This window comes from Gymnoscopelus microlampas (genome assembly GCF_963454915.1).
Source record: "Gymnoscopelus microlampas genome assembly, chromosome: 4".
In the NCBI taxonomy this organism is placed as follows: Eukaryota; Metazoa; Chordata; class Actinopteri; order Myctophiformes; family Myctophidae; genus Gymnoscopelus; species Gymnoscopelus microlampas.
The window spans coordinates 21,208,071-21,230,127 of NC_139941.1; the positions used below are offsets into that span (position 1 = coordinate 21,208,071).

At 38.4% G+C, this 22,057-nt stretch overlaps 3 protein-coding genes and 1 pseudogene across 4 annotated transcripts; 2 read left to right on the plus strand and 2 right to left on the minus strand.

The window, feature by feature from the left end:
• Nucleotides 1-1,656: 1,656 nt before the first annotated feature.
• Nucleotides 1,657-5,491, plus strand: il12b2 (interleukin 12B 2; the record flags this gene model as incomplete). The annotated part of the gene is made up of 7 exons (XM_084055438.1): nucleotides 1,657-1,778; nucleotides 2,175-2,253; nucleotides 2,813-3,049; nucleotides 3,510-3,609; nucleotides 3,962-4,152; nucleotides 4,697-4,854; nucleotides 5,321-5,491. Exons 1-7 carry the CDS (start codon nucleotides 1,776-1,778, stop codon nucleotides 5,489-5,491), a joined length of 939 nt encoding a protein of 312 aa, XP_083911564.1. The 5' UTR covers nucleotides 1,657-1,775.
• Nucleotides 5,492-8,647: 3,156 nt separating this feature from the next.
• On the plus strand, nucleotides 8,648-12,581 carry LOC311043057 (protease-associated domain-containing protein 1-like). Its single transcript, XM_084054198.1, has 5 exons — nucleotides 8,648-8,779; nucleotides 9,753-9,853; nucleotides 10,106-10,215; nucleotides 11,240-11,407; nucleotides 11,638-12,581. Exons 1-5 carry the CDS (start codon nucleotides 8,707-8,709, stop codon nucleotides 11,756-11,758), a joined length of 573 nt encoding a protein of 190 aa, XP_083910324.1. The 5' UTR covers nucleotides 8,648-8,706; the 3' UTR covers nucleotides 11,759-12,581.
• A 4,761-nt stretch (nucleotides 12,582-17,342) lies between these two features.
• LOC311044017 lies at nucleotides 17,343-18,252 on the minus strand (annotated as a pseudogene). The gene is made up of 3 exons: nucleotides 18,237-18,252; nucleotides 17,776-17,999; nucleotides 17,343-17,463 (listed from the first exon to the last, which is right to left on the minus strand). The product of its transcript is annotated as an uncharacterized misc_RNA (transcript).
• A 1,888-nt stretch (nucleotides 18,253-20,140) lies between these two features.
• LOC311044018 (uncharacterized protein) lies at nucleotides 20,141-21,010 on the minus strand (the record flags this gene model as incomplete). The annotated part of the gene is made up of 1 exon (XM_084055440.1): nucleotides 20,141-21,010. One exon carries the CDS (start codon nucleotides 21,008-21,010, stop codon nucleotides 20,141-20,143), a length of 870 nt encoding a protein of 289 aa, XP_083911566.1.
• Between the last annotated feature and the right edge of the window lie 1,047 nt (nucleotides 21,011-22,057).

Here is a 22,057-nt window from a genome sequence, read left to right on the forward strand (position 1 = left end):
GCGTACACTTCTCTTAGGATTTTTGTAGGATATTGAAGAACTGAAACTTGAAGCTGAATTCTTTGAAAGACTGACTTTATGTCTGCTCAAATGAAACGATACATTTCTCTGATTTGTGTGTCTTTAGTTTACTCTATAGGTGAAGAGCTGCCCTTTGAGCTAATTAATAATGGTGATGGGGAAATTCCTGTTGGCAACATTAGAATATCTTTTCCTTTTTCTGTCTGTACCAACTTATGAAAATGTATTTCCTCTTTTTAAAATACAGTATGACGTGTGTGTTGGCATGCATGTGTTTGTGTGATACCATTTTGTTTATCCAAGAGATTTTGTTGACAAGCTGATATTTTAGAGGAAACAACTCGTATTTGGGACAATCCCTGGCCACACTGACACAGTCATATCTCACACCATTTTTCAGCCTCTCTTCATATGTTTGAAATACACACATACCTATTGTGCTGCAGAAATTTGACATGCAAAACAGTGTTGAGGAATTGAATTCATACCACCATCAGGCCATGGTTGGTCTCTTATTTACAGTAATAATGTTATGACAGTTTGTGCCACAGATACGTTTTGGTTGGTTTACGGTTAATATGGTATTCATATAAAGAAAGAAAGAAAAATAGCTTTTTCTTCATGGTTCTGTTCAAATCTGATCAAATTTCTTGTTGTTGCCCCTAATGTTCAGTTACCCTACTGACCGTGTGAACAATTAACTGCACATCTGGGCCTTTCACATTATTGTTGTTGTTATTTTCTAACTCTCCAGTCCAGCCAGACCCTCTCTGTAATGTCAGCACACAGCATGGGACAGAACCTGAACAAGACGTTACTGTAGCTCATGCACCCAGCTTGTCTGCTCCCTGATAGCTACTCCAGTCTGGATGGGAATATGATAACAGAATAGAATAGAACATTTTATTGGCAACAATTCGAAGCACAATATCCCTAATTAAAAGCACAAAAAAACACTTGAACCCCAGGATCCGTATTGTGGGGAAACCTTCTCAGAAATGAGCAGATCTACAAGCTCGCAATTTGTTGCGTCGCATTGTGAGCTAGATCGCCATTTTAAGCAAAGATATTTAGTGTACAGCAATAACAGAAAAGTGACCAGTAGAGAGCCCTGAGGGACTCAGGGCTAAAACACCCAACATACTATACTCTGCACTATGCACTTTCTTTGACTGATATTCTTGCCATGTGTTTATTGTTTGTTTATTGTTTTTAGGTTGTTTTATCATGTTTTCAATTGTTTTATTGTATTGGTGCTTCCGAGCTTAAGTTTTTCACATGTGCCTTAACTCTGCATCTAAGTGACAATAAAGTGAATCTGAATCTGAATCTGAAAATAAACTAACTTTCTGAGAAACCTATTGGTTCATTTGAGCAGACACAGACACACCCACACACACACACACACACACACACACACACACACACACACACACACACACACACACACACACACACACACACACACACACACACACACACACACACACACACACACACACACACACACACACACACACACACACACACACACACACACACACACACACACAGTCCTCTGACAGTCTTTCTTGGGGAGTACCATGACCATAGCTTCCACCCACTCTTTCTCTACCCACATGGGTATGTTGATGTGTCATCCACCTCTCAGACATACTGTATAAAATGATGCAGTCCAACCAGGCATTTCATCAAGTTAGCAGGATTATTAATTCTGAACAGAGATTTTTCAAAGGGACATTGCAGTCTACAAAATGGTACGTGAAAGTGCGGTGATGAATGATTATTGACCGAAAAATGTATAACTGCTAGGTTATTTTCTTACATTATCTTATTTTACAGTCACTATGGCAATTTTTATTTCTCTGTGACTCTTTTATGGGAATAATGAAATTTGTTTTAGATCAGTATTGAAAAACGTATTTAACTATTAACGCACAGTGCTAAGAGAGGTAAAATAAAATGAATGCATCCAATGAAAGTACTCCGTGATCACAGTAGCAGAGGAATGTTGTTCCTCTGCTACTAGTATAGATGCAATACCGTTCATAACTATTAATATTGTTTTTAAAGACAGTATCAGTGAATAATAGATATAGACAACTCAATATCTCTCTCTACCACCCCTCTGTCTTTATCTTTCTTTCTTTCAGAAGACTCTATCATCATCTGTCATCCTGCTCTTTATCAGCCTCACAGGAGCATATGGATTTGGCAAATTTCCTGACACTGGTAAGTTTCATAATAAGATTTAAGATCTCATATACGAGTCGAGTACACAAGAGTAAAATTATTTGGTTTTGGTTCCTCAACATACACAGTAGAAGGGTGAGAAATAGTAGTACAGTATGTAGATTAATCATAGCAGACTTAGTATACACATGTAGACCAGTGATTCTCAACCTTTTTAATTTCAAGGACCAGTTTGGTAATCATTAGGCCACTGACCCCCATTTGATAAGAACATTATCTCTGTCTGGGACCCCAATTTCTACACGGACTGAGAGTGTACACATAGCTAGCCTACTACAGCTGGCTATTTGTACACTCTCAGAATGACAGAACTGCAAGGGCCCATTTGGTTATACCAAACTATTAATAATTGTGTTGGGCACCCTCTGGAACCCCCCTCAAGGACCACTGGGACCCCACATTGAGATCAAGTACTATACTGTATACTGTGTCTGATTACATCTACTGAATCATGAGCATACTCCTTATCTGGCTGTGCTTTGATAAAAATGACTTAAATAGGTGTGTGTGTGTGTGTGGTTTGTGTCCATGTCTAAAGTGGTGTTGGCAGAACAAGATGAATCAGTCACAATACCATGTAACGTGAAGACTGACGGCCCGGTTACATGGAGGTTTACAAGAGATGGCGACGAGGAAGAAATTGATGATCACGATGGCTTCAATCTCACTGTGAGTGATGTGGATGCTCCAATGCTGGGAGAATACAGCTGTTGGAACGGAGCAGAGAAGCTATCATCAGCCTATCTGCGGTTTGAGGCTAAGGACGAGAAATACGGTAAGATATTTGTTTGTGTGCAATATTAAACAGGTGTACCACTTAACACTAGAATGTGTATGATAGCTTTAGCCTATGGTCCATGACTGATCAATATTCTGTATTTGCTACACTGACCTGAGGATGACTGTCAGGTTCTCTTGTGGATACACAGAATGTTACATTGAGCTTCTAAACCAAAAGCAGCCGACATTATTTTAATATTTTTTCATTAAGAAACTAAAATCAAAGATACACCCTTCGGAAAACCATCTTGTCGATTTTCACAAATTCTTTCATTAATGGCTGGCAGAGAACACTGAATGCTGAACTGGCCTGAAATATTCTGTAGTTACATAACTTACAGAGATGAAAGAAATGTAGTGGTATTACCACTCCAGATCCCAGATAATAAACAATCATAAAAATGCATGTTTTGTGATAAATGATTGACAGATTATTACAATATGTGTGTTTGTAGGGTCCTTGCACTGCCGGGCAAAATCGTACAATTGTAACTTCAGCTGCAAATGGAACCATAGTGATTTCACAGCAGTACGCCTTGGACTGGGCCATTCCTGGTAAGCCAGAATACAAGCAGAACTAAACACAAACTTGCCAAGAATTTGGCCAATTTATACTGACAATTTACTACATGAATTAGGCAACAGTGGGGTCTTCTTCTCTGGATGTATCCTTGCTGGCCTCTTGCACTTTCTCTCCTGTGTCTGTTCTACTTTTTACTCTCCCTTTCCTATTTACTGATCCAAATAAGCCAGCAGTCACTGGCAAGAGGCAACCTCTGTTATTTGTGGTACAATGAAAGATTAACGTGCAGACACAGTGTAGATATATCTACATAACAGACAGGGGGCAGGTCGACTCTCAATTTCATGTCCTATTCCTTATTCATGTTATTATATGCATCTCTAGCACCGAAGGTGAGAAGTCCTGCACCTGGATCAATAGCACTGGTCAGCACCCAGATGGGGGATTACAGTTTGAAATTATCCACTCCCTCAACCCATGTGAGGAGGAAAAGAACAAGCTGGAAGTCACTGCCGAGGCCATGAACAGCGACGAATACCTCAAGATTACCAAGAGGTTTTATCTCAGAGAGATTGGTAAATCTAATTTAATTGGCTCTGTCAAATAAGGGCTGCAATATTTTTGACAGAGGTTTGTTACAAAATGACATATCCATTATTTGAACAATTATCATGTGACATGATTGCTGACAAGACAGAAAAGCCTTGTGGTATTAGAAAAGGTATTAACATGCTACTGCTTTTATGGCATTTTAAGGCATTTCCCAATAAAACACTATTTTCAAAGAAATGTACAGAATAGAATTAAAAAGTATACGTACAGTACAGTACAGTACAGTACAGTACAGTACAGTACAGTACAGTACAGTACAGTACAGTACAGTACAGTACAGTACAGCACAGTACAGCACAGTACAGTACAGTACAGTACAGTACAGTACAGTACAGTACAGTACAGTACAGCATTTATAATAGTGTTTTGAAGTGCTGTATGAAGTAATTCATTTCAGGTGATTTCTTATGTTTTTGTCTGAACATAAACAAAAAAATAACTTTGGGAGTTAGAAACAATTCTTAAAATCTGTGATTTTGATCTGTGGTGTGTTTTTAACCCCTACAGTCCAGCCAGACCCTCCCAAGAAACTGACCTGCCAGGAAATGCCGGGCCCGGGACAGAACCTGAATGTGACCATAACTGCTGCATCCAGCTGGTCTGGCCCTCATAGCTATTTCAGACTGGAACATGAGATAGAATACGTGGAGAGGGACAACGGCAAGGTACAGTAACGCAAGATACAGACACACACGCATGCAATCACGCACGCACGCACGCACGCACGCACGCACGCACACACACACACACACACACACACACACACACACACACACACACACACACACACACACACACACACACACACACACACACACACACACACACAGGGGGGGGGGGGGGGGGGGGCACTTCCCTGGCTGCTTACATGGTGTGTTTGCACAATATGATATGGTGGCCGGGAAGGAAGGGCAGAGAGAAGGCTGGTGTCAGGATGTTACAGTTATCGTAACATAGGTAACATAGAAATCCATAATAGAATGGAATATCTACTCAGTTTAACATAATAAAGCCTCAATTATACTCATCACACAACAGTGTTGCTCTTCAACAGTACCATGACCATACCCTCCCTCCACTCTTTCTCTACCCATATGGGTATACTTAATTATGAAATCTCTCTCACTCTAGACGGGGCACTCGACATCGGCTGATATACCGAAGGGAACGGGGCACTCGACATCGGCTGTTATACCGAAGGGAATTACCCAGCTGAGAGCACGTTCCAGAGAAGCCCTGCAGGAGGTCAAACTTTGGAGCAAGTGGAGCGACTGGATAAATGTAAACGACTGTACCATTTAAGTTTAAGTTGACCTCTGTCCTCTCAAGGACTTTTTTCCTGTGCATCTTCTCTCTCTGTGTTGGTGTTTTTGTGTACCTTGGTGGTTTGGTTTGACTATTAAAAAGGGTTCTGTGCTTCCTACTGCATATTTATTCCTTGTCTGTTTTTGTATGTTCCTTAGTTGTCATGGTATCAATGTCAGCACTTCTGCTACCAATAAGAAATCCACATTTGGTGATTTTATTGTTGCTAGAAATCCTACTTCATGAAGTTGCATCGAATGGTTCAGTGCTGTGCCTTTAATGAGTCAAAAAGTAGTTAAATAACCCAATATTCTACAAACTCAAACAATGTTTGGATACTTCAACATACAAACACAAAGAGATACATAATATTTAGCTGTCAAAAAGTATTACATTATTTATTATTATACATTATTTACTGAATGACAGCTATTAAAGCTACCGTCTTTACAAGCGGCTGTTATTCACATCAGAAAATATTTAGATACTAGAGGTTAGGGGTAGCGGCCTTCACTCACACCGCCAATCCGACCAATATGTCTGAATCATAGTGGCTTTGTTAGAGTATGCGTTGTACCGGTCTGTCTGACTCTTTTGTGCCCATATATGGAGATGTCTGTTTCTGCCTGTGTCCTTTTAATTCCAATATATGGAGATATATGTGTATCTGTCAGTCTGTGTCCCTTTTATGCCCATATATTGAGATCCATAATGTCATAAGTATATGCCTATATATGGGCATTCTGATATGCCCATATACAGAGATCTCTGTATCTGTCAGTCCTTGTTCCTTTTATGCCCATATATGGAGATCTCTGTATCTGTCAGTCCAGCAATATAACAATATATACTTGGCACAGAAGTAGCCTACTACTAGTAACCCCCCCCCCCCCCCCCCCTCTCTTAACCTCTAAGACCCAGCGATGCTTTTTGGCAACAATTATATTTTATAAAGAAAGGAGTTTAAATAATTTGTTTTTCTGTTATCTTTTCATTTCTTCACCTCTATTTCCTCATTGGGTCCTATTGCTCAGTCTTACAATGCCATTGGCCAGGATATGTGCATATAAATACCCCCCACAGAGCCAGGAATCATCACAACTTGAAAAAGCTCCGGGTCTTAGAGGGTTATCAAACAAACATTATGAAAGGATTTCTACACTAAAAAGTATATGGCTTGGGGTGGTATATTATTGGTTATCAAATCTCATTGGCTATGGTTCTTCTTGTGAAAACAATGTGTTCTAACAGACTACTAATTTCTCATTTGTTTCATGATAGGTGAGGGCAGGTAAAAAGAAGCAATGCAAAAAGACAGCAAACTGCTGCTGTCCACCACGGCCATCTAAGAAGAACAGGAGGCATCAGACCATGGTGCAGGAGTAGATGATACAGTGACACTACTTGGTTCAGGATGTGCAAAGTTCAAATCTGCTACACTAAAAACACAGTTCAATAAATGCATGCATATTTCTTGGTTTGGATAATTTATTCTGTGTAAAACACCACCTGTTAATGTATAAACAAAGGAAAGGAAAGAAAGAAAGAAAAATAATTTGCATTGAATTTGCATTTGTGGATGTGGCAAGTGCAAATAAAAGATTTATAATAAAATATGTTCCATCTTAAATAAAAATGTCTAGATGAACAAATCTGAGAACAATTCCAAAACAAATGTGTAACGTTTTCATCTGAATTGTTACAAAATGAGTAGTCAGACTCAGTATCCCATTTACAGTATATCTCTTAAGGAAAGATTTTGCTGGGTAAAAATCAGTGAATGTATTTTCTCTCACTTTATTAGCAAGTAAATACTTAATGACCATATCTTTCTCCAAGGCACACTCTCTATTATATACCATTTTCAAAATGAGATAAGTGCTGAATGTAATAATGATTGTTATGTTGTTGCTATCATTATTGCCATTTATGTCAGCTATACCAGTCGTGAATATTACCTGACAGCTCACCACCTAGCCTTCTCAATGTAGTGTTGAGAATGTAATGATGTTTTGCATGTAATGATGTTTTGCATAGTTACTATGCAAAACATCATTACATGCAAAAACATCATTACATGCTTTCATGTACTTTCCTGTGCTTATTTTGCAAACGGCTAATAAAGTATTCAATCAATCAATAAATCAATCAATCAATACCTACTTTAAGAACACATATTACTGGGTCCACTATAGAATATTGATTCATATCGAGGAATTCACATTATAGACAGACATGATACTTTCCCTTGGAAGAGAGAGACCTGAGCATGGTGAGGAGAGAATGGGGTTCAGTTATGTGTGGTTCCAGAACAAAGTGCCAATATGAGACAGATGGAAGAACTGTTGGACATTTTTAATTGGATTTTGGGGGGAAATAAAAAAAAAATCTGTCCAACATGTTTTTTAAAAAGACTAAAGAATATGATTAGCCATTATTCAATTATTGGTCCCATCCCATTTACTTATTATTGTAAATTGGTTGAATGCTTTGGACATAATAGTAAATGGGATGAGATGAGTGTACCAGAGAGGATGTCAGGCTGCAAATGCTTTGATTAATTTCAAAATCTCTAGTCCAGACAAGTGCTTTGGTGGCTAGCGTGCATGCGTATACAATACACCCATGTACTATCCATTCTTAGAGTTATAATATATCTAGAGGGCAGACTGCCCGGCCCCCACCTATTAATTTCAATGAAAGTTGCTCACAAGTGCTAGAAGCACCCGGAAGTACCTCTACTTCCTGGATTGGCTCCAATATTAGAGCCAATGGAGCAGGCGCACTAGCATTTCAGACAATAGAAGCATGCGCAGTAGCGTTTTGAATGCAAAAGTGTTGCTATCCCCGATTTGACCACCAGGCAACGGCAGCTTCACTGTTCTACCGCGGTTCAATCTGGGGGCTCGACAGAACGCAAGTAGAGATCGAGTTAGCCGTCAAAATAAAAGCATTTGATAAAATAATAATAATGATAAAATAAAATAAATACAGGTAAACACAGTTTTTTTTGCACATAGAAATATTATCTGTGTGTGTAGTGTATATATAGCTACAGTAGCTACACATAATACAAAAACCTGTGTACTTATCCGTTGGGTTTTATTTTGAAATACATGACCGGAAATTGTACCTATCGGTGTCTCACTTGAAACCGGTCCGTCCATTATATCAATGTATGTTACAGAACCTTGCGGTTAAATGTCTTCGACATGGCTAACATGACTGAAACATCGTGGATTATTTGTCTGTGGAGTATTCTCATGCATTTCAGCTACATATCAGGTGAGAAAGGCACGGGTATAATGGTTGTATTTCAGACAACGTCTGCATTTTATAGCTACGAGTAGCCTAAACATTAGCCTGCACACAGTAGGTGATCTGTTCAGGTAACTCATTCACCAGGGGTCTTCAACGTTTTTCAGGCAATGGACCCCTAAGATGAGAGAGAGAAGCAGGGACCCCCACTATATATTGTATACATTGTGTTGCAGATTACACTTTTTCACTTTTTTTTAATCCTATTACACAAATATTTGGAGGACCCCCTGTAGTAACTATGAGGACCCCCTAGGGGTCCCGGACCCCCTGTTGAAGACCCCTGGCCTACACAGTATAGGTGATCTGTCCAGGTAACCAACCTACACTGAGCTGTTTTGAATGCCTGACAGATTGTTGATGTAACGTCAACTTCACTTTAGGGCTGTGTCACGATTATTACATTTTGCCTGACGATTAATTGTCACTCAAATAGTTGTGATGAACTATTTAATTGTGTTTCTGTCGTTGAACACTGGAATATATGAATGAAAATTACATTTCTGTTTGGCTTTTTAGGATTTGAAGTTTGCACAGCGAGGATATGACAAATTATCTAAATATACAAAGAAATGCATGACAACACTAATAGTGGAAATAGCTGATCTGCAAGCTCACAACCCTGTTACTTCCCTGCTATTTCTTTAGAAAATGTTTGAAAATATAAGAACATTTTTCAACATGGACACGACTGATGATTATGCAAAATAATTGCGATTAGATGATAATTGTGACAGGCCTACTTCACTTACCTTCTCCACTTGTCATCATTTTGCAGTTCCTTCCGATCCCACACAGGTTCTTTGTCAACTTGTTCCTGCGATTTAAACATAACAGTCAGACAATTGTGGTGCTCCTGCCTCCTGCTAATATAATTAACACAACATTTGAAGTGAACATCAATTTCATTGACATGTCTGTCCAATTTGGACTGTTCCAGGTCTTGGGGTCAATGAATTGCTCTACTTCCGAGTTATCAGTCCTGAGGACATAGGTTACATCTTCAGTGCAGCTCCTGCAAAAGACTTTGGTGGAGATTTTGTAAGTAATGTTACAGTGTAGTTGTTGTTGTTGTTGTTGTTGTTGGGATTTATTATTCACCAAAGAAAGTGTCTGCCCTCTTCCCTCATACCCCACTAATGCTCTATTTATTTTTCTCTCCTATCTCTCCCTCACATTGCTCTATGGCGGTCTTTCTTTGGTCGTTTCTGTTTGTGTTTTGGTCTTCATTACCTCCTTCTCCATCCTTTCTGGCACTTCTTCTGCCTCTCTGTTTTCTCATCTGGGACCCAGACTTCTTCTTATGATGAGATTTTACTTGTGCCAGCAGAGCCAGCAGACGGCTGCTCAGAAATGAGGAACAGAGAGTTAATTCAGGGACAAGTAATCCTACTGGAACGAGGGTAATTATGTGTGCATGTGCTATACTGTGTATACTCGGTTTGCAGCAAGTAAATTACATCCAGGACTCATTCACGTCTATACATTTGATTTTACATAAGCCAATGCCCTATTGAATAATACACTTTTATGCCCAAGAAAATGCATTTACAGATACTTAGTCATGCCGAATTCCATAGCTCTCTGGACAAATAAACTTTTTTGCATGTTAGAGAGGATTTCATAAGAAAATTGCCTTTAGGAACACAAAATTAAGTTGTTTCCAATAGAGCGACTAACCAGGATAATAGAGAGATATTTCTATCATGGTTTTAGGCAGATTTTGAGGAGTCATCCTAAATCTATCCTAGCTCTACCCAAAAGTCTACTACATTTTAGTCATGTGACTGAAGGGGCTACGTACTGATTAACGATTTAAGAAGAACTGTTCCTAGATTTTTTTTCTAAACTTCAAACATCACTAACCCATGTGTCAGAGACTTGAATACATATGTTGCTGTCCGGCAGAAGCCTTGTATCCAGATTTCAACTGAATGCTACTTCATCATATAAGAGTGTCTCATAAAAGGAGTGAAAATAGCCGATCTATAAGCTCAAGATGCGTTGTGAGCTTGTAGATATTTTCTCTATTTTATAAAAAAACAAAAAGTAATAATAAAAAAGGTTTTGGACATACAAGGTTTCCACCCAACAGTGACAACATGTACCTGGGCATTCAATACCCAGGCTTATCCAATCACAGACTGGCATTGCAGCCTGGCTGATGCTGCCTGCCCAAGGTTGGCTAATCATTTTTGTTATCACATGAAAAGGGCATTTGATCTACACATAAGATAATGATCAGTATTACTGTCCACGAGGAGGAACTCTTCTGCTGAACAAAATGGGGATTTGTTTTTTAACATGTGTAAGTCAATGTGTATCATCATGAATATGTATTCTACATACTATGTGTCTTTCCTGTCTCTCACACGTGTTAAATATATATTTTTAAATTATGTTTTCTTCTATCTGCATGAACTGCAGGGGCTGTTCGTTTGTCCATAAGGCTCGACTAGTGGAGGAGGCAGGAGGCAAAGCAGTGTTGATTGCTGATGATGCAGTTGATAACGACAGCCAGTATTTGGACATGGTTACTGATGGGAGCACTGCTAGACCCAGCATACCTGCACTGTTCCTACTGGGAAGAGACGGGTAAGAGAGATACACAGCCACTCACACACATACATGGACATTCACTATACCCTGATTTATACTTGGTGGTACCGTACGATAGTGTCTGGTGCCACAGTCAGCTTGTATATCGGCTATTTTGAAAAGTGAGAATGTGTTACTGGTTTCACTATATACTACGTATAATTATATCTTATCACCTTTCCACATTTGGTGATTTTCATATCGATTTTCATTTGCATTTGTCCCAGGCTGATGATCAGACGGTCTCTCCAGAGACAAGCACTACCATGGGCTGTTATCTCCATTCCTGTCAACGTTTCTTCTTTGGCCTCTTTCCCCCTCAAGCAACCTCCGTGGACTCTGTGGTAGAGTCAACACGCCCACACCAGAACTCACATGAATCCACAGCCCACATACCCTGTAAACACGCAGCCTCACACTGAATCCTATTGGTGGTATGTAAATACATGCCCACTCCCTAAAACTACTGCACAGCTAAAGCCTCAGTGTTAGTTTATGTTTAGGGTCATATTTTTACACTCAGTTGTGCAAACAAACACACATGCATATGCACACACAGACGGGGTCACATCGACTATAAGCAGTGCCCTTTGACAATCCTATTCCAATGGACTTCTTATCAGAGCCTTTACCTTTATCACCATCTGTGGTGCTTGTTTCTAGAAACGCTTGTCATCGCAGGACGACCATGGCGGAAAATAACCATTTCTCAATCACAGCTGTCTGGATGAAGTCGACAGAATTAAGTAATGGTTGTGGAAGACATATTGTTTGTTTTTGAATAGAACAATCTCCATGTTCTATTCATGTGCAATGATCCTTGCACATGTTCCCCATTGAGTGAGGAAGTATACTGTATATGGAAAACTAAAATTACACAATGATGTGTATTGTTCCCAAACAAATATGTCAGTGTTTGGATGAGGTAGTATTAAAAGCGATTAACCACTATTAAAAGTGGTTGACATAAAGTTAAGACCAGTAACACATTTCTGATGTTTGAGTAATTGTCTGTACATTAAATTCAGCTAAACTGAACCCACCATCAGTCTGTCAAAATGGTGTGTTGTGCTCTGCCTTAGCTAAATTCTGTCTTAATTTGTAGTTCTCACATAAAACATGGTCATGGAGAAGTTTGAAGTCCACATCTTTAATAAACAGATCATCTATATGTGATTGTATCATTTCTCCCGACAGAAACAATCTTTGCCTGTTGGCTACGGCTACCTGTGCCTGGTGGCTGTATTCCATAGCAGGTTCTAAGGCTAAGGGCTTCCCTGCACCACTTAATTTAGTTTTCATGACCAGCAGTTAAGGCCTGAGGTTCCGATTCTACAAAATGTCTTCTAAATCCTGAAAAAAACAGTTTTCTGAAAAAAGTATGTTATATTTCAGTGGTTCTCAAACCTTTTCATGTCAAGGACCCCCAAAATGTATTTGGCCGCAGACCCCCCATCTCAAAATATTTTGTTCCAGGGACCCCCAGAAGCAAAGATTAGAGATTAAAATGTTTGCTTTAAAAATATATATTCACAGATTTGCACAAATGTTCACGATTTTTCAAAAATAGCAGATCTACAAGCTCATAGCGCGGCAACAAGTGCCGCGCTATGAGCTTGTCTATCTGCTATTTTTGAATAGCCAAAGTATAAAATAAATGGTTTAAGTGGTTACACAGATGCGTTCCCGGTTTTAATGGGTTAACTATACTGAAATACAAGGAAAGACATTTACTTTAGTGGAAAAAGATTACTCAGTAGTACTTTGTATAATGTCTCATATTAGGCATACGCTATGTACTGTTATGAGCTTGTAGATCAACTATTTTCGTGATATGAGACATGCCCAAAATAGGGCTGCCAGGTTGAAAGTGGTTGAAACCCAGGAGGACAGTACAGTTATGGGTCTCTTCCTTCTATATGTGTTATATTCACTAACTGTGTGAGCCGTCAGGGCATCTGTCTCAGATTTTTGGGGTTCAGACTCTGAGGGCCTTATTTAAGGTCACCACACAGCTCAGAAATTTGAAACGGCAACAACAGAGAAGAGTGGCATTTCTGAGTGGAAAATTCTTAGCCAAGACTGACCTCATCCAGTTAATGTTTACAGTACCAAATTGTTTACAATTTCATTTAGGATTTAGATTGCCATCATCCCATTATATGTAAGTAATCCTATTATTAACCCAAACCAGAGGGAGGAGTCTGCATTCCTAAACATTGGGATGCTGTCAATCTGGGAACTCATTTGGTTAAAAAACTAAATCTTAAAAAATCTGTCTTGAAAGATTGACACAGTGTTTATGTGTGAACACTTTTACACCTACGGGATGTAGTTCTCTGAAAATGCCACTGAAGAGCCATGAGAGCCTGAAGTTGATGTCACAAGGACAATTGCTGAGCTTTCAAGGTACTTATGGCCAAATGATAGACCTAAAAATATAAGTTACTATTAGGCTAATTAACCTACATCCAGGGTTTGGGGCAAATCAGAACTTTCCTGAATCCATAAACATTATGATTTTCATCTGATTGTCTCAATAGCTTATGTTTTCTTCCACACTGTATAGGCATTTGAACATATGAAATTGCTGATTAACACTTTGATTGAATTTTAAGTGGTTTAGTCAAGTCTGGCACAGGTTTGGTGTTCTGGCCCTAAAATAACCTGATAGGAAATTCACAGGTAAGACTACTGTACTGTATGTTTATCCGGCGACATGTTGTGAGCTTGTAGATCAGCTATTTTCAAACAGGCAAAGTTTAAGGGCTGAAGTGGTTAATGTATGTTTTGTAATAATCGAAATCTACAAAGTAACTAAAGTGTTCAAATAATTGTAGTGGAGTAAAAAGTACAATATTTACCTCTGAGGTGTAGTGGAGTACAAGCAAATGTATTGAAAATTGGAAATACTCCAGTAAAGTAAAAATACCTCAAAATTGTACTTTAGTACAGACAGTACTTGAGTAAATAATGTACTTAGTTACTCTCTTCTTAAAATGGTTTTCAGCTTAACATATTGACAAAACAAACAAAAACACATGTAACACAGAAAAAGACTGTCAAAGCATCCTGTGGTTTACAAGTTTTCAGTTAAACACAGAACACAAATGCAGACACAGGCGAGACAGGAATAATGTGAAAGATATTAATTGAAGAACAGTGTATATAATGAAATATATCCATTAAAATTATTACAATAAGGCTGTATACTGTATATTTTGATATACGGTATAGTTTTTGTTCATAACCTTATAGACTTAACTTTCAGTAGTATTCCTGCTGTAATCATCTCACCTCTGTTCCTTATGATTATTGCCTGTTACATGATGCAACTATGACTTGTTGCTAGTTCCAAAGCTAATTTTCTATATTAAATCAAAACAATGTCTTCAGAGAAAAATGCTGAAAAGTACAAACGTCAAGGGTGTAGTGTAAGCCAAATAACTATCTCCTTTACATTTGACAGTGTGAACATTTTGCAGACACAGTATGATTTAATAGGCCTACTGTATGCCGTTATTTCGTTTTATTTTCAATTATGTTTGGTTTCAGTTCATATCCTGGATTTGCTAGTTTCTGTGTAGTTTTTATTGTAAATTATTTTAAGTTTTAGTTTAGTTTTTATTAGTTTCAGTATTAGTTTCAGTTTTCTTGTCATATTATGGGGCATTTCTCAGGGGCAAGATTTAAGAAGTTCAGAATAGGTATTGTGTAATAGGCTACAAACGCAGCAATTGACTCACAGACAGTCTCTACCAATATTTTTGACCAAGTTGTCAGACTAAAAACATTTTCTGTAGCCTATATTATTTATTTCAGTTACTTTTGTACACAATATGATTTCAGTTAGTTTCCCCTTCTTTATAGTTAGTATTATTTAGTTAACTAAAATGTTTTTTTCCACTACATGTTTTAGTTTTAAATTCCGTTTAAGAATAATAAACTTGGTCTTCTATTTTTCGATTTTAGATATAAACTTTCTCAACTCAATACACCTCCAATATCAAGTGTGAGATCTTATCAGTTCTTTGGCTCATCTTGTTGGTATCCCACATGGTCCTCACTCATCATGGCCTCTCTGACACTGGGCTTCTCCACACGCACACAGGTTAATATCAGGAAGGTTATATATAACGACAAACATATTAACGATTCTTTCTTGCCGTCTCTATCAGAGCTGGGAGGGTCTCGTCCAAGCTGGTTCTTCGCAACAACATATCATTTAATTGTCATGGCCAACTTCGTCATCACAATGTAAAAAGACAATGCTGAATGCGTACAGCATTGCTTTAGAAACTAATTTCTAGCTGGCAAGTGAACGAAATTATAAAACCACCATTCCCACCACAACGTGTCACATCGTAACAGTTGTTACTTTTTGCAAACTGTTCATAAAATATTCAATCAACCAATCAATCAATCTTATGCATGGCAAAGATAAAAAATATCGGTCAAATTTAAAAGGTTAGTAGCCTATATTTACCCCCAGAAGTGAGGATACAACATGAGTTCAATTTCTGGACTGATATCTCTTCCGAAAGTCAAGCAGACCAAGATAATACACTGTCACTGACAACAAGCCAATTAATGTGTCACAAATAGGCCTACGTGGTGTTTAACATAAAAATGACGAAGACGGAGATATCTTAAATAAGATCCCAATGACCAGCGTGCGTTGTATGAATGCATATGACAATTCAATTTAATGATATGAATAAAATAACATTCTATATAGATATATAGGCCGAATGGCTACTCAATGCATTTCAATTATTTTTTTCTGTAGGCCTATTTTTTCTTTTGTTTCCTTTTTCAAATATCGTGTGACAGCAATTTAAGGGGTGGGTGTGTTGCAGGGTCTATTTGGAGGTTGAGGAAATATGTGAATAATAATAATAATAATAATAATAATAACGACAGTATAACCATTATTACTTTTATTTAAATATGTTTATTCACAACTACAAATAACTGAATAAAATGTGTTGCTGCCCGTTCCATTGTCTCGTGCGCACACACAGTAAGTGTGTGTGTGTGTGTGTGTGTGTGTGTGTGTGTGTGTGTGTGTGTGTGTGTGTGTGTGTGTGTGTGTGTGTGTGTGTGTGTGTGTGTGTGTGTGTGTGTGTGTGTGTGTGTGTGTGTGTGTGTGTGTGAGAGAGAGAGAGAGAGACATGGGCTACTCATGGTAGCACATTCGACCTGAGTAAAAAGAAATAGGACATAATATACTCAGAATTTGGAGTTTCTTTTTTCCCGTATTGTGACTTTATAACAGAATTCTTAGTTTAGTTCCCCTCATCACTTTCATCATAATTCTGAGGGTTTTCCCCCTTCACAAATGTGAGCTAGGCAAATACAAGTACAAATTAATAATAGGCTAATACAAAATAAAATAAAAAAACTCACAATTCTGAGATATGTCACAATTGCAAGAGAAAAACAGAATCGTTATAGAGACACAATTGTGAGGAAAAACAACAGTGAAATGTGAGATAATGTAATCGAAAATTAAACTGACAATTCAGATATTTTTATTTTCATTTAGTGGTGGAAATGTAGCCCACTTACACCACACGTGCATAAAACCAAAACAAGTGTATAGTGTCAAATGGATAAATGCATCGTTTAAATCAGTGGTTCTCTCGATATATACCTCAAATATATAATTTCAAAAGATTTTCAGATTTTACAAAAATATCAAACAAATTAAAAAGGATTTCACAAAATAAATAACTTATCTACAAGAACGTAGCTTAGATCAGATCTTTTCACTATTTTTGTTATAATGCTTAAGGTATTAATTCATATTTTTGTATTTTTTGGGTCCCGGAAGAGTTAGCGAACCCCTGGTGTACAGTTAGAAAAACTGGCGTGTTTTATTTGGGATTCTAATCTATACCATTACGCGTTTTACATGCAGGTGCTTAGCCTATGTGTTCAAAGCTTGAAGTAAGTGATGAAAACGAAACAGTTTTTCGTTTTCAAATATCAGCCCTTGTCTCAACACCAGCCGAAGTACAATATTGACAAACGAGGGAGACCACAATACTAAAAAGCCCCAAAAAAGAAGAAATTATTCTAAATGATTCTCTCGTTTTTCAGCACCGGGATCTCGATCTAACTGGCACTTGGCTATGAAATATTGTAATTGTCATGGATACTTTCGTAAGTACAATGATTTTTAAACTGACAATGCAAAATGCATAAAGCAGCATTGTTTTAGAAACTGGTAAAGCAATTAAGCATAAATATGAAGCCAACTATAAAGAATGCATCACATGGATGCTGTATTCTTTATAGTTGGCTTCATACATATGCATATAATCACAGTCATCACACGTCTGGTTAAAGCGGCTGTATACATGAATGGATGGCAAACAGCAAAATATCGGTCAAATTTTGAAAATAAAAACATATATTGACCCCGAGAAATGTCGGTAAAATATTAAAAGTTCCATTCTCGACGGATATCCCTCCTGAACGTCACACAGACCAAGATAATACACTGACAATCCAGTTAAATTACTTAAAGTGTCACAAATACTGGTTTTCAATATAAAAATGAATCTATTTTGAAGACAAAGTGCTTTCGTAAATAAGATCCCGATTAACACGGTGTCAGCTATATACGAGGACAGCAGTTGTAGCAAATACAATTTGAAAAATAGATATCAGATAATACACTGGACTGTCAAAGTCAACTGTGTCACACTGAGTGTGTGATGTTAAATGATTCCATCGCACTTGTAAAATAATGTCATATGCAGCTGTAGCCTATTTTATATATAGGCTAACTGGAAAAGATAGGCTGATCGCGAGATACCCTCAAGAGACTGCATGGTAGGCCTGCCTGTGCTGCATGTGACACTTCAGTGCCAGGAAAGGCCTAAAGTTGATATGAGATTGCATACTTGCATAATATGGAACAAGCAACACCCCGTTAATATCCCATTGCCCATATTTTTGCAAACAACACAATTATTGACCGAGACAGGTGATATCGCTAAGTTAGCTGTATCAGAACAATGGATAGCGCTGCTGTGGTTTCAGGACCATGGACAGCGCTATTTGTTGCACGTATAGGACCAGTGCACCTTGTGTTGCATTTAAAGTTGTTTACCATAGGATTGGGTTGGAGAGAATGGGTTATGTGTGGTTATTTATTGTATGCGAAACTGTCCCTGTAAAGTTGCAGGGAGCACTATACTGACATCTGATCTCTTTGGTGCTGAGACAAGAAACGCGGACTGTGTCAGTAGCTATTCCTGTCGAAAGTCGTTGCCTATTGAATTATAAGAAAGCAGGTCATATAGTTTTTTAACGGTGTTTTAGAATAAACGAATCTATTTGTAGGCCTATTTGGGCAAAATACTGAAATAATAGTGTAACCCAACAATTTCATATAAATTACTAAACAGGAGTACAACTTTTGCTCAATCCCAAACCGGTAGACATCAATCATTAGCGTGCTGAACAAGTCCTCAAAATGTTTTGGATGATTTGAAATTAAGGTTCCAGTGTTGAGTCTTCGTATTACGTAGGTAGATCCGTCCTGATAAAACCAATTCTGAGAGAGCGAGAGAGAGAGAGAGAGAGAGAGAGAGAGAGAGAGAGAGAGAGAGAGAGAGAGAGAGGGAGAGGGAGGGGGAGGGGGGAGGGGGTATGATATTTCAGTATATGTTCATCACTTAAAGGAATTATTGTCAATCAATTTAAAGGTATAAGTATAAGGGATTGTTTTTTTTAAAAGGTTAAAGCTCTATATTTTGATTGTATAGTGTTTGTTCAATAACAGGGGTCTCACAGTCTTTCCAGCTCTTTAATAAACATGAAACAGACTACATTTTCAGGTGAGTTGCAAATGTAATCTACTCAGGAGAGAGCACCCATTCCAATTTCACTTGTTTATCCTCTATCCTGTATGAGTTCTCTCTCCTGATTGGATTAGTGTCCCGACCGACCTGAAAGATTGTCTTTTTATGGTGCTGGAGATATACGGAGACCCCTATTACTGAACAAACACTCTATCATACCAGAAGAGCTACTTCTTTTTTTAAAGAAAATATCACTTAACCTTTAAATAATCCTATATTTGTTGTCCAAAATGACATCTGATACACAGTTTAGAGCTGCAGTGTGCCACCTCGTACAAAATACAATTATTAGCTTAATATCATCCGCAATTGTTTGGCATTCTCAAATTGACCATCGTCGTGGTCAAAAATATAACACCATTTTATTATATACCAAGGACCCCAACGGAAATAAGTCCGCAAGGACTTTTTTGGACTGACCTTTTAGTCAAAAGTATTATTAATGTAATTGTGGTGTTTTACATTATTTTTGCCTAATACAAATTTCAATCAATCAATCAAACCATGGCAGTGAAATCCGAACTTTATTATGACCTGATTAACCTAATGATTGACCTATTGGTTTAATTTAATGCATAGCAGTTCAAGCTGGCGAGTTATGGTGCGTTAATAAGACTTATGCTGTTAACAACAACACCCCATAAATTGCTGATCTCTTAACACACTTGTTAAGGGAAATTAAAAAAGGAAATTTGGAATTACATTTTAACCACGCTATATCAACTATGACAGTTACGGAATCCTGGATTAACAAATTGATATCTAATCGACACATAATCCAACAAAACAGTTTGCGATGCAAGTAGGCCTAGACCTACACTTGTAGTGGCTGATGTATCCATGTGCAGCTATCTTACCTGCCCCTCCATCTGGGACACAGTCTCTTCCATACCGTGTTCCATATGGCCCCCCTCAGCGCCGGGCTGCCCCAGATGTAGAGCCCCGGGGTGACCAGTGCGTTCAGTCGAGCCATAATGGCAAACAAGTTCGTGGCTTCATTCCTAAACCGTAGCCCCTTTCTAGTCAACTGCCTCACAATTATATTGACAAATGACGGACACCACAATGCCAAAAAGCATATAACGACAAACACAATGATGCGTAACGACTCCTTCTTGTTATCACGGTCGGCGCTAGGCATTTCCCTCCCCAACTGGTTTCTGGCAATGATGTATAATTTAATGGTCATCAGAACCTTGGTGAGAACTATAATTTGCAGAACTATTACACCATATGCGTTCATTTGAGCCGCCTTTGAAATAGGGACCATACTTTGCACCGTTAGGATACCGTAGGTATAAATCCAGCAAAAACTACACGTGGCGATCACCACCGATCTAGTAATGTAACGGTTGTAGAAGAAAGGATGGCAAACGGCGAAGTAACGGTCAAACTGAGCAAAGAGAAAGCATAGCACATTGACCCCCAGAAATGAAGGTAAAATGTAATATGTTCCGTTCCGAGACGGATAGCCCTCTTGGACATCAAAAAGGCCCAAATAGTAGACCGAAAACCCGGTCAGTGTGTCACTGATGCTCGTGTTCAGCATAAATATGAAGCGGTTCTGTGCTCTCAGATATCTTGTGCTCAGTATGCCGATGACCACTGAACCCGCCAGCAGCACGGAACTCGTGGCAAAGAGAATGTGGAAGATAAAGATGAAGAAATCACCGGGACTGCCGAAGTTCACGGACAGGGGAACAACGGTCGCGTTGGAGAGCATCACGAAGCTCCACCAGTAAAAGCACGATCATTGCATTTTATAGGCCTACAAGGATATTCTGAACGCTCATATCTAGGCAAACGCATAGAATAATGACACTCTGGGGAGTCTGCTTCAAGTGAAAGGTTGACGATTGGAAGTGACGCATGTCAGATATATGGAAATGATAAATGAGTTTTCAGCACAAACCTATAAGTCCTATGGGGTTTGCTTGTTGAAAAACAAGATGATAAACAGTTAATGTGGAGGGCAGATGGGCTTTTCTTCAGTTTAGCTAATGCGCCATAGCCTACCCATAGTCTACATAGGCTACATCCATACATATAGGCCTTCTATAGCCTAATTTATTATGTATAACTCTAACCTCACAGTAAAAATATGCCAACCTAACCTTAACCTCACAGAATATGCCTAACCTTAACCTCAAACTAATATAACATTTGTCAGAAAATGTTTTGGATGTGGGGGGATGCAATGTGTATATTGCATTCCAGTAATACACGTATGTGACAGGTGTAAAACACAGAACGTGTTTTACACCTGTGGACACACATGAACCCTATGACTTCAAACTATTCCCGTTTTGGTGGCCAGATTTTCCCTATAGTGCCCACTCTTCCAAGGTCTGGTGTCCACTCTGTTTTGGTGCCCAGATTTCCCTTGTGCACTCTTCTCACCCCAAAGTGCCAACTCTTCCGGGTGCCCACTCTTCCTAGGTGCCTAGTTTTCTCTAGTGCCCAGAATGTTTTGGTGCCCACCTTTCCTGTTACCCTTCTGAGATAGTATTGTATTTTCATTGTAGTATTGTACATTTTCAAAATATATAAAATAGTCTACTTTGGATTAATAACAACAAAAGAAAGACAAACAGACACCAGTAAATCTTCCCCTAAAAACTTTGAAATAGTATTTTGTTGTTGTCAACTCAAGTTCAAGTTCAAGTTTATGCAACTATACTATACTACTATCTACAAGCTGCTTGTATTGTAGATATGCTTGAACATATCTTAAAAACATGCAAAGAATACATCATATTTGAAACATTTT

Bases quoted from the DNA above. Each gene is read 5' to 3' on its own strand.
- LOC311043057 (XM_084054198.1), top strand. From the start codon at position 8,707: ATGGCTAACATGACTGAAACATCGTGGATTATTTGTCTGTGGAGTATT. The intron at 8,780-9,752 runs GTGAGAAAGGCA...GGACTGTTCCAG, and splicing joins GCATTTCAGCTACATATCAG to GTCTTGGGGTCAATGAATTG. The intron at 11,408-11,637 runs GTAAGAGAGATA...CATTTGTCCCAG, and splicing joins TTCCTACTGGGAAGAGACGG to GCTGATGATCAGACGGTCTC.